General features: G+C 41.7%; 1 protein-coding gene across 2 annotated transcripts in view; it reads left to right on the forward strand.

The window, feature by feature from the left end:
• The window catches only part of PKP2 (plakophilin 2), a gene marked incomplete at both ends in the record, with an annotated part of 85324 nt that overhangs the window by 12771 nt on the left and 59069 nt on the right, over positions 1 to 13484 (forward strand). For both annotated transcript variants that reach the window (XM_079714730.1, XM_079714731.1), the window contains 2 exons: positions 267 to 940; positions 9133 to 9268. In XM_079714730.1, the coding sequence (XP_079570856.1) occupies positions 267 to 940; positions 9133 to 9268 (810 nt within the window). The remainder of the gene's footprint in view (positions 1 to 266; positions 941 to 9132; positions 9269 to 13484) is intronic.

Raw genomic sequence — 13484 nt, forward strand, 5'->3', positions numbered from 1 at the left:
TACCGTTCTCAAGTATTTCCATTTCCTAAATGAATTATGAGAAGTGGACACCATGGAAAACTGGAAACTTTAAACTATTAAATCCTGGTGCAAATAACTAGACAACCAAGTCTTGTTTAAAAACAGATTTTACCCAGAAAGGAGCTGACTTCTCCGTGTGATTCAGAGAAACCAACACCTTGTGTAATAGTCCTAGAATAGTTAATCTTCAACAAAGATGAAAACTGATTCATGCCTCATTTAAACTTTATTTCTCTCTTGTGCAGACAGGCACAGCTACCACTTATGAAGGTCGCTGGGGGAGAGGAACTTCGCAGTACAGCTCTCAGAAGTCAGTGGAAGAAAGGCACTTGAGGCAGCCTCTGAGGAGACTTGAGATTTCCCCGGACAGCAGCCCTGAGCGGGCTCAGTACGCACACAGCGAGCACCAGTACAGCCAGAGAAGCCAGGCCGGGCACACCTCGCGGCAGCAAGAGAGCAGGAGGTCCACGCTTCTCGTGCCGCCTCGCTACGCCCGCTCAGAAATTGTGGGTTTCAGCCACTCCGGGGCGGTGGGCAGACAGCGCCACTACGACACGTACAGGCGCTACCAGTACCGGTCTGTGAACGACGCTGTCTTTGACGGCGCCCAGGTCCACCCGGTGGTGCTCACGTACCCCAGGCCTGGGACCAGCCACAGCCTGGGCAACCTCCTGGAGAAGGAGAACTACGTGACTGCGGGGCCCGCCGCGGGGCAGGCCAGGCCGGCGTCCGTGCAGCCGGGCACGCAGGGCCGGGCGGTGCGGTCGTCCTGGCATCAGAGCTCCTTCCACAGCACCCGCACGCCGAGGGAGGCCGAGTTCGGCGGGAGGAGGACCCACATGACCGTGGGCCAAGTGGCAGCAGGAGGAAGTGGGAACGTGCTCGCGGAGAGAAGCACTTTCACCGACGGGCAGGCTGGGTGAGTCCCCTTCTCAATCTGCAGCACAGTCGGTGCCAGCACATTCTGTTCCCACAGCTCTTGCCCATGTGAGCTGGCGCTCCTGGGGCTGCAGAGAAAGGCTTCCAGAGATAAGTGATTAAAACAATGACTTCTTAGGCAGCTGCCTAATTGACAGATTAGCCTGTTTGCCTCAGGGACAGGGGCCAAGCTACCTGCTTGTATGGCAGCTCTGCGGGGGGAAATGTGACTTTTAATCCATCTGTTCCAAATTAGATGCTGGCTAAAGGGATGGCTGCCCCTTGGCTATATGAAAATCTGCTTTGAATGAGAGCTAACTCGAGAGTAGACCAAAAAATGGATAATTGCATGCATCAATTATTCTCAATCATTCCTTGAAATAAAGGAAGGAAAAAGGCAAAAGTGTTTATTCCTGGTGCTAAGAGTGAACCTCAAATGCTGTTTTGATAACACTACCACAAAAAGATGGAGCTAAGCAAAGGCAGCTAATTTCTAGATGTCTCTTTCCTTCCTTTGATACCTGATAATTTTACTTTTAGATTCTGGTATCAGTGATTGGAGGGGTTTTGTTTTGCAATACTGAATACTTAAAATAATTGAAGTTTCAAAGTCATTCCTTTGCCTCTCCTATTTACTTTATACCTTGACTAATCTAGTTTTTGGAACTTTAACATTTATTCAAGTTTAATGCTGGAGCACAAATTTCTTAAACTGAGGAACTCACTAAGAGAAAGGTTAAGAAATGGATGGATGATTACATCAGTAACTCCCAAAATAATGATGTAGTATCATTATGGTAAAACATTAAATACATGACTTTTAAAAATTTCTAATGAAAGTTGTTACCTTTAATCATCCCTTTAAGTGAAATTGTGCAGTGTACTCATTGATTAGGTAGGCACCGGTGAGAAAAGATGTTAGGGCTAATCTAATCTTGAAGCAAGAAATATTTTTTATAAAGCAAAATTGAGCATGAGACTTCTTTTTTTTTTTGCGGTATGCGGGCCTCTCACTGTCGTGGCCTCTCCCGTTGCGGAGCACAGGCTCCGGACGTGCAGGCTCAGCGACATGGCTCACGGGCCCAGCCGCTCCACGGCATGTGGGATCTTCCCGGACCGGGGCATGAACCCATGTTTCCTACATCGGCAGGCGGACTCTCAACCACTGCACCACCAGGGAAGCCCGAACATGAGACTTCTAACATTTCTTGTAGAAAGCAGATCTTTGTCAATATGGACACACTTATAAAGAAGAAAAATACATGAGGTAATTATTTATGGAGGAAAAAGCTGATCAAGTCTTTTAAATGGATAATTCAAGATGTATTAAATGCCTACTGTATTCTAGGATTTGTGTCAAGCACAGTTTTAACAAAATGATTCTAATAATAACAAAACTATTGTGCCACGTTCTCCAGCAACTGGCATTCTTCTCTTCTTGCATCTCTGTGTCCCCACACTGCTTCCACCACCTTGTCACTTCCCAGTCTGTCATCAACCCACTACAGTATGGCTTTAGTCCCCACCATTTCACTGAAATAGGCTCCCCACAGATCTACCAATGACTGCCTTAATGCTACATCTGAAGCAGTCCTTATATTACTCAGTCTGTGGGCAGCATTTGACACCACTATCTGTGAAATTCTCCCTTCCCTGGGTTGTCGGGGCACCAGCTTCTCCTGGTTTTCTCTAGCCATGTCTTAATCTTCTCTGAGAAGACTTTTCTGCATTCCCAAGGAAGTCATCTTCATCAACCCTTCTCTTCTGGTCTTGGTGCTCTTCTAAAGAGGCCCTGTGTACTGCACTTGTATCCTGTGATTCCCAGTGTTTTATTTGTAGCTCTGTCCTCCATCCTGAACTCTAGATCTGTATGTATTTCTAACAAAGTCATGGACTCAGTATGCTCAAAACTAAATCTATCAGCTCTTCCCTACCCTCTACTTCTAACTATCTTCTCATACTAAGTCCTATCTTTACAAACCTGGGAGTCATTCTTATCTTTTCCCTCCATAGTCACATATCACCAAGCCATATTTTATTCTCCTTAATGGGCCTTAAATTTTTACCCTTCTTTCTGTCTCTATTGCATAGGTCTCTCTGCCTCTGGTCTTGCTCACTCAACCATTCTCTAGGACCATTAGAATGGTCTTCCCAAATCTGATGATTCCTCTCCCCAATTTATAACCTTCCCATAATTCCACCAAATTTTTGTGCTTTTTACCATGGCACACAAGGCCCATGTTTTCAGCTATACTTATCACTCTAGTCTCATCTCTTTCTACTGTCCTCCACCTGTCATCATCACCTTCCCCAAACACATCCCCAAACAGTCAAACCACCTCGAACCTCTTTTACTTCCCTTAATGGAAAATATTTATTCACATATTTTCTTTCTTTTTCTCTTTCTGCCTTCCCTCCTTCTTTCTTTCCTTTCTTTCCTCCTTCCTTCCTTCCTTCTTTTCTTTGTCTGTCTATCTATCTATCTATCTATCTCCTCCCAGTAGCTTTGGCTGGCTACTCATGATTCTGGAATTATCTCAGTTACCACCCTTTCCCTGACCACTCCCCTCACAATCTAGTTTAGGAGCCCCAGAGAGCTGTACTGTGTGGGTGCCTCTACCAGAATAGTATATTGTGGTTATTAGTTTTCTTATCTGTACCCCCTCTAAATTCGAGTTATTGTTTTAATAGGGTGGATTTTATTAAAATAACTGATCGTATTTCAAAGACTAGAAGGAATACTTGGGGTCAAGAAATTTAAAATAAAGGGAAAGAAATCTATTCTTGATGATTCCCAAAGTTGCCATCCTAGAGACCAGAAATCATAGAAATGAACACTTCTTGAAATTTTTGCTATGTATGGAAAAGAAAGGGCATCTGGGATATTTCCTATAATGATCAAGGTGGCATCCATATCTGATTCTCTTCCTCCTTTGGTGTGCCACATGGCTCATTTCAGTTCCCCGGGCTGCCCCGTGAGAGCTCTACCCTTGAGAACACACACTCTGCTCTCCTTTGCCTTGTAGTGTCTCATATTTCAACCTCTATCCAGTCCCTATATTTGGAAACTGCTTTTTTATGACTAGTGAAAGTCCCACATGTAAAGAAGTGTTCTTTCACATTTGTGGAACATTCCTATAGAGTAGTTAGATAAAACTATAAACCTACATAATGACATAAGATATTAAACAATGGATCTTTGTTTCTAAAAGAAGAATGGCTGGTCAGTTTCTAATGCAGCTGAAAATCAAAACATTGGAGTAAAGAGAGATAGTGAACAACTGTTCTAAATCAGACTAATGAAAAAGGTTTAAGAAATCACCAAGTAAAACACTGTAGATCAGTTTTACTGAAAATATGATTTCTGTACCTGTGGAGGACTGGTAGTTCAGCAAATGAATATTAGGTTGCTCCAGTGTACCCAACACTGCAGTAAGCACCACAGAGGATCCGTAAAAAAGAAAATAAGACACATCAAGTGCTAGATTGTACTAGTGTCTACAGGAATTCAGAGAACAAAAGAGTGATGTATTAGTAGAGGGAAAGAAAGGTGAGAGACTTTATCTCTGGTAGGATCACCAGTCAACTTTGTGACTTAGAGCAACACAGAGCAGAAAAGATGTCATAATAACTTCCCTTCACATCCTCTTAATTACCAACCTCTTTAGTTCTTTGATTCCTCAGGTCTCTTTTAGTTATATCTTTCTTTCCATTTCCATTTTTAACAGCCCAGTTCACAACTTTATTGCTTCAGCTAAGACTCTTGTAGTGCCCTCAAAACTGTGTCTAGAGACACATATCCACTCCAAAGTCATCTTTCCAAAGCAGTGCTTTCATCACACCTAAAATCTTTGTGAGGTAGGGCGATTTGCATTTCCTAAGCATCTGACAACACGAGGGAGCTCTTCATTCATCATCTGGCGTTTGCTTGGCCTTCAGAGCTATTCTAATATCTGGGAACCAACCTAGGGCAGGGCTGTATTATTATTGGCAGGAATGCAGTTGCTGAGGGATTGCACACCTAAAAAATAGGACCGTTTTTAATTTTTTCATATAATGTCTCATATTCTGACCAGTGATATTTTACACTGCTTCCTCTTTACATTTTTGTAAAACATATATTGATATCATATTAACATATTAACTAAAGTTGTTGAAAAGACTCACTTCTGGAGAATATGCTCAGTGGATAATGGGGCCGAGGAACAGCTGCTCATCCTGATGCTTCCCTCCCCAACCCCATCTCCCAAGCCACATTTCTACAGGCTTCAAGAAATGTTTTGTGAGTGAGCAGAAAGGGGAGAAAGAAGGACGAAAGGGAAGCAGGGAAGAAAGTAGGGAGGAAGAGAGATTGAGGTGAAACCAAGCAGGACCCTGCAGGGCCTTGCCTGGGAGCAAAATTCCCTCCATATCTCACCTTTCTTGTTTGAAGAAAGGCTTTTGTCTCCTAGGCCCTCTGAGTTCCTAAGAGCAGGCTCAAGTAGTTAATGATTAGAACAATGGAGCCACAGGACTCCTAGTTCATCCTGAAGGGATATAGATAACAATCTAACACATATCTCTGAGTTGTTCTGCAGAAACTAGGACCGCCACTCATTGTGGATAGTGACTATGTGCTGACCACCAACACCTAGACCCCATACTGGTTGGAACCAGAAGGTTGATTGTTGAGATTCCTGGAACATCATCCTGTTAACTCACCACCATCAGAAGAATGTCCACAAGCTGATCAGGCACCCTGCAACCCTCACTCCTAATTTTGCCTTTAAAAACCCTTCCCTGGGGCTTCCCTGGTGGCGCAGTGGTGAAGAGTCCGCCTGCCAGTGCAGGGGACATGGGTTCGAGCCCTGGTCTGGGAGGATCCCGCATGCCGCGGAGAGGCTGAGACCGTGCACCACAACTACTGAGCCTGCGCTCTAGAGCCCGCGCTCTAGAGCCCACGAGCTATAACACTGAGCCCGTGAGCCACAACTCATGAGCCTGTGTTCCACAACTACTGAAGCACGTGCCTAGAGCCCGTGCTCTGCAGCAAGAGAAGCCACCGCAGTGAGAAGCCCGTGCACAATGCAGAGTATCCCCCCCACCCCGCCCCCTGCAACTAGAGAAAGCCCGCGCGCAGCAACGAAGACCCTAAAAATAAATAAATAAATTTATTTTTAAAAAAACAAAAACCCTTCCCTGACAGCCATCTGGTCTTTTGAGCATGAGCTGCCCATTCTCCTTGCTTGGGTACCCTGAAGTAAACGCTGTACTTTCCTTCACCACAATTCTGTGTCATTAGATTGACTGCTGTGTGTTGCACTAGCAGACTCCAATTTTGTTGGGAAACGAGAGGAGTGCTATGGGAAAATAGAGGAGGAAAAGAATAGCTCTAGCTGGGGGTAGGGATACAGGAAAGATTTCACAGAAGTGATGATATTTGAATTGAGTCTGAAGAATTAAGAATTAGGTAGAAGGGGGGCTTCCCTGGTGGCGCAGTGGTTGAGAGCCCACCTGCCGATGCAGGGGACACGAGTTCATGCCCCGGTCTGGGAAGATACCACATGCTGCAGAGCGGCTGGGCCGTGAGCCATGGCTGCTGAGCCTGCGCATCCGGAGCCTTTGCTCCGCAACGGGAGAGGCCACAACAGTGAGAGGCCCGCGTACCGCAAAAAAAAAAAGAAAAAGGTAGAAGGGTGGGCTTTCTAGAAAAATCAGAGAGAGTGGCTTGTGAAGAGGCATGCAGTGTTTAGAGAAGGATTAAAAGTCTGGTGTGATTGGAGGATGGGTTAGTCCATCAGGGGAAGGAGAGGAGATGGGGTGGAGGATGGCAGGAGATGGAGTCAGAACATATGCCATGTTATAGAGTTGGACTTTACAGACAATAACAAAACAGGAAATTGATGCCCTGACAGCTGTGGCTGACCTTCTTGTTGAGGAAGTCTTCGTTATGTTTAGGAATTGTTTTTAATGATAAAGTAAAGTAGTATTAGGTTGGCTGGTAGTGAATGCAGAACTTCTTTGTGAATCATGTTCAGGAATGGAATTAATTGTCGGTGTTAGAGACTTGGGAATTCAAACTTTCGTGAGTCATTTATGACTTACGAAGTACATTAATGGCTGAATCTTAAAAAAAAAAGAAGTGTTAAACAGGAGGTTATTCTTAGGTTATGAATGATCTTTCGTTAGTTTAAACACCTGTAGTGGTGGATGGTAAAAGACTTAAAACTAATTTCACTTTTGATTTCCCTGTAAAGGAATTGGAGTCCATGCATATGAAATATTTCCATCTCTTTTTTTTTAAATAGATCTTTATTGGAGTATAATTGCTTCACAGTACTGTGTTAGCTCCTGTTGTACACCAAAGTGAATCAGCCATATGCATATACCTGTCCCCATACCCCCTCCCTCTTGAGCCTCCCACCCGTCCTCCTTATCCCACCCCTCTAGTTCATCGCAAAGCACCGAGCTGATAGCCCTGTGCTATGCCGCTGCTTCCCACTAGCTAACTATTGGAAAACAGGATGGAGGTTCCATCTCTTTTTAAAAGGGTGTTTATATTAAATAAAAGTGATTCAAATTCTAGTTTTAGTGAAAATAGCCTACATTTTTACCAATTAACTTGATTGCTAAGTCCCAACAGTTAAAAATATGAGATCATTATATAATTCTCAGTATAAATGCCAGAAGTGCTTCATTTTTAATACCCTTATACGCATGAGGTAGCACTTCTGTGTTTGAACATGTGTTTCAGAAGCAGTGGAAATTAGTTTTTAGTCATGAGGCCCATTACTCTTATCCTCACCTGTGCCACACCCACTCACACACAGCCATTCACAACATACACATGCTCACCTCTATACACAGGTGCATGTATTGGTGGGTTAGCCAGCTATAAGAGAGAATTTCCTCACTGTTCTTGCTAGCAGGTACTGGAAAATTCCCTCCCATAATGTCTTAGGAGTCTCCATTACCTGAAATGAATCAGGCGTAACCTTCTTTGAAGCCAAAAAAAGTCCTAGGTTACCTTTAAAGCATGTCTTTAGCCACAGTACTAACATGTTGCCATCCTGAGTATGGTTTCTCTGAGGCGATACTTAAGGAAGTGCAAATGTGCAAAAGATAAAAAGGAAGTGCAAATCCACCTTGGTAATAGGCTGCCTAGCCTAGTCACCCTCTAGTCAGAAGTAAAAGGGGAGGAAAAAAATGCCACTTCTGTGAGGCATTTGGGAGCTATTGTTTAACACATAGCAATTTTATTTGTTCTCTATAAATTATCCTGTCAATATCGAACTGAGTCAGATTTCATAACACTGTACACACCTGCAATTCATAGAGGACAGAGTATGCTACTAGATAGATGTAAACTGAATGTCATTACAATGGCAAAGCAAATGGTAACAGAATGTTTATAAAATTGTCTTTGAAAAGGGCTTTTTAGGGCTTCCCTGGTGGCACAGTGGTTGAGAGTCCGCCTGCCAATGCAGGGTTCGTGCCCCGGTCCGGGAGGATCCCACATGCCGCGGAGTGGCTAGGCCCATGAGCCATGGCCACTGAGCCTGCGCGTCTGGAGCCTGTGCTCCACAGCGGGAGAGGCCACAACAGTGAGAGGCCCGCGTACCGCAAAAAAAAAAAAAAAAGGGCTTTTTATTGTTGCATGTAATCATTACCTTTCCTGATGGATTCTGTCACACTAGTGTGACTTATTTTAACCAAACAAACTCAGTTTTCCTGGCTTGTACTGTTTACATACTACTATATTCATCAAATAAGAGCACTTTTAGAATGCTTCTTTTAAAACTGATTTTCAGGTGAAATAACAGACTTTGAGCAGCTGTGAGAAAAATCTAATGATTTTTGAGGGAAGGTGTTTAACTTACAGGTGTGACATTACCAGGGTAGGAATAATTTTTAATTTCTGTGACCAAATTTCTTTTAAATTTCACATAAGATACATATTTATCTTAAACAGAGTTAAGTTTCTTCTCAATTCAGTGGTATCTTCAGAGGCTAGTCTGACCAGAGCTGGAATGTTTCTGTTGCTAGCTTCCTATACCTTCTGATCTCAAAGGCTGATTATTCCTCTGGCTGAAGAGGAGCCAAGGCTCAGACGTTCTAGGTGCTTCCTGATATTAGCCAAGTCATCTCTGGAGGATCAAGTTGACAGGAGAGGGCAGGTTTGGAATTTTGCTGAATCTGTGACTGTTTGTCTAGGAATGCAGACACGGAGATGACTCTGGAGCGAGCAGTGAGTATGCTTGAGGCAGACCACACGCCACCGTCCAGGATTTCTGCTGCAGCTACTTTCATACAGCATGAGTGCTTCCAGAAGTCTGAAGCGCGGAAAAGGGTGAGCATATCATATTAAGTCTGATGTAAAACTAGCACACTTTCACATCTATTACGGTGATACTGCAAACTGAAACCAATTTTAATTTATTTTGATTTTTGAAAATCTTCATTGAGTTATGTCAATCATAGCTCAATTTTTTTAATTAATTAAATAAATAAATAAAAATACTCTTTATTGAGACCTTTTAATTTAAAAGGAAATATACACTGATTGCCAAAAAAATTTTTCCTGCAATCCAGAAACTTAGAATGTAAATCACTACACATACCTCTCCCTTCTTTGTCTGACCCTTTAGAACCATCCCCAGAGATAACTGTTTGTATCAGTCTGTGTAATTTCAGATTTTTCTGAGAGAGAAAGGGAGCGAGAGAGAGAAAATGAGTGTACATTTTAGGCTATTATTTTCTACGTTTAAAAAAATATATTAAATGTAAGCAGTGTGTTCCAATTTTTGTTTTCCTGTTTTCTTTAACATATTACAACAATGGTTCAATGGATAGCTTTGTACATGTATCTTTTGGCATTTCCACCAGTGTTGCTATAGGACAGATCCTCCAAAATGGAATCAATGTTCGTTTTAAAAAGTGGTACAGGGCTCCCTTGATGGTGCAGTGGTTGAGAGTCCGCCTGCCGATGCAGGGGACACGGGTTCGTGCCCCGGTCCGGGAAGATCCCACATGCCGAGGAGCGGCTAGGCCCGTGAGCCATGGCCGCTGAGCCTGCGCGTCCGGAGCCTGGGCTCCGCAACGGGAGAGGCCACAGCAGTGAGAGGCCCGCGTATAGCAAAAAAAAAAAAAAAAAAAAAAAAAAAAGTGGTACATTTGTGGGGGAAAAAAATCATAGTTCAAAAAAGTATGCAGTGAAAAGTAAGTTTCTCTGCTACCCCAAACCCCAGTCTACCCGCCATTTCCCTCTTTCTCTCTCAACCTCCCATTCTCACTCCTCCTCCCTCTCTCCTTCTCTCTTTGCCTCTCTCATCAATTTTGAGGTATCTTTCCAGAGATAGTTTATGCATGTAGAAACAATTATTGGATGGGTTGGTTGAATACCCTTTTTTGTTTAAAATAAAATCACAAATGGTAACAGGTTATTTACAGTACTCAGTACTTTATGTTTTTATCTAACACTATATCTTGGAAATCTTCAGTATTTATTAGCCCTACTTCATTCTTTAAAACTGCTACATAGATTTCTCTTGTATAAGTGCACCAATTTTGTTTGTTCAGTTGTTTGTTTGTTTGTTTGTTCTTTTTGTGGTACGCGGGCCTCTCACTGTTGTGGCTTCTCCCATTGCGGAGCACAGGCTCCGGACACGCAGGCCCAGCAGCCATGGCTCACGGGCCTAGCCGCTCCGTGGCATGTGGGATCCTCCCGGACCAGGGCACGAACCCGTGTCCCCTGCATCCGCAGGTGGACTCTCAACCACTGCGCCACCAGGGAAGCCCCTGTTTGTTCAGTTTTTTAACAGACTTATTAAGGTCCAAAATGACAAAGTTTTGATATATGTTTTGATACTGTGAAACCATCATCACAATCAATATAATAAGCATATCGATTACCTCCAAAGTTGCCTTGTGCCCCTTGATAATCAATACATCCCACCCCTACACAACCTAGTTCTAGTCCCCAGGCATCCAGTGATCTGCTTTCTGTTACTATAGATAAGTTGAATTTTCTAGATTTGTATATAAATGGAATCATATAGTAAATATGCATTTTTTGTCTGGATTCTTTTACTCAGCTTAACTTAAATCTTTTGAGATCCATCCATGTTGTATGTATCATGTGTATGGCTGAGTAGTATTTTGTTGTATGGATACACCATAATGTGTTTATCCATTTACCTGTTGATGGACATTTGAGTTTTGGTTATTACAAATAAAGCTGCTATGAACATATGTATACAAACAAATGTTTTAATTTCTCTGGGGTAAATTCCTTGGAGTGGAATGCCTGGATGATATGGTAGTTGTATGACTTTTTAAGGAGTTGCCAAACTGTTTTACAAAGTAGCTGTACCATTTTACATTCCCATCAGCAATGTATGAGAGTTCCAGTTCCTCAATATCCTAACACTTGACATGGTCAGTATTTATTAGAGCCTATAGGTTTGTAGTAGTATTTCATTGTAGTTTTAATTTGCATTTTCCTAATGACTAATGATGTTGAACATCTTTTCATTTGCTTATTTATCATCTGTATACCTTCTTTGGTGAAATGTGTTTCCAGATCTTTTGCCCATTTTTTTTATTTGGGTCTTTTGTTTTCTTATTGAATTCTGATATTTCTTTATAGATTCTGGATATAAATCTTTTTTCATATATATGATTTGGAAATATTTTCTCTCAGTTGTGTTTTGTTTTTTCATTCTCTTAACAGTTTTTAATTTTGATGGAGTCTAATTTATCAGTTTTTTCCTTATGGGTCATACTTTTCATGGTGTATCCAAGAAATCTTTCTGTACTCCAGGGTCACAAAAATACTCTTCTATATTTTCTTCTAGATGTTTTTTAAGTGTAATATTTTATAGTTGACTAATAGTCCTTTGGGGGTTAATTTTTGTATATATTGCAAGATGTGGACCAAAATTCCTTTTGTTAAAATATATGTAAATGCAATTGTTTAGGCAGGATTTGTTAAAAAGACTAGCCTTGGGGCTTCCCTGGTGGCGCAGTGGTTGAGAGTCCGCCTGCCAATGCAGGGGACATGGGTTCGTGCCCCGGTCCGGGAAGATCCCACATGCCGCGGAGCAGCTGGGCCCGTGAGCCATGGCTGCTGAGCCTGCGCGTCCGGAGCCTGTGCTCTGCAACGGGAGAGGCCACAACAGTGAGAGGCCCGCGTACCGAAAAAAAAAAAAAAAAAAAAAGACTAGCCTTTTGGTACTGAGTTATTTTTGCACTTTTGTTTAAAGGAATTGATCATATACATATATGGGAGTTTATTTCTGGACTATGTATTCTATTCCATTGATCTCTGTCTATCTTTATACAAATACCATACTGTCTTGATTACCATAGTTTTATATTAAGTCTTGAAATTAAGTAATGTTAGTCCTCTGACTTTGTTCTTTTTCAAATTATTTTGGCTATTCTAGGTATTTTGCTGTTCCATTTGAATTTTAGAAATGAGCTTGTCAATTTCTATATTTTAAAAAACTGCTGGGATTTTGTTTTGAGGTTGCATTGAATCTGTAGATCAATATGTGGAGAATTGACATCTAAACAAATCTTCTGACCTCTGAACATGGTATACTGCACCACTTACTTAGGTCTTCTTTAATTTTTCTCAACAGTGTTTTGTAGTTTTTACTCTAGAGATCTTTCATTCTTTTGTCAGATCTTTCCCTAAAGATATCGTATTTCTAGATGCTTTTATAAATGGTCAAGTTTTTTTTTTTCATTTCAATTTTTGATAGTTCAATGAGAGTAGATAGAAATGCAGTTGATTTTTATATGTTGATTTTGTATCTGTGTTATTACCTAATTCACTTATTAGCTCTTGTAGCATATTTGTAGATTCATCACATTTCTACATAGAAGGTCATGCCAACTGCAAATAAAGACAGTTTTGTTTCTTCCTTTCTCATCTGGATGATTTATATGTCTTTTTTTTTTTTTTAATTTAGTACTGGCTAGAACCTCCAGTACAATGTTAAAAAGAAGTGAGAGTGGACATGTCCTGTTCCTGATTGTAGGGGAAAGCATTCAGTTGTGTTTACACTATTAAGTTTGATGCTACCTGTAAGTTTTTGTTGTTGTTGTTTTGAGGAATTTAATCTAGGGTATTTTTGTGGTTTTTCGTTTTTCTTTTCTTCCTTTTTTTTTTTTTTTTTGGAAGAAAGGGAAAAGGCTTATACTTTAGTTTTTTGTTTTTTTTTTTTTTTTTTTTTTTTTTTTTTTTTGTGGTACACGGGCCTCCCACTGTTGTGGCCTCTCCAGTTGCAGAGCACAGGCTCCGGACACGCAGGCTCAGCGGCCATGGCTCACGGGCCCAACCGCTCCGCGGCATGTGGGATCTTCCCAGACTGGGGCACGAACCCACGTCCCCTGCATCGGCAGGTGGACTCTCAACCACTGCGCCACCAGGGAAGCCCTACTTTAGTATTTTTAACAACAGTTTTTTCCAGCTTTTTGTTTTGTTTTTTTAATTGAGATATAATTGACATATAACATTATATTAGTTTCAGGTATACAATATAATGGTATGATATATG

Source organism: Hyperoodon ampullatus, assembly GCF_949752795.1.
Source record: "Hyperoodon ampullatus genome assembly, chromosome: 11".
Classification (NCBI taxonomy): Eukaryota; Metazoa; Chordata; class Mammalia; order Artiodactyla; family Ziphiidae; genus Hyperoodon; species Hyperoodon ampullatus.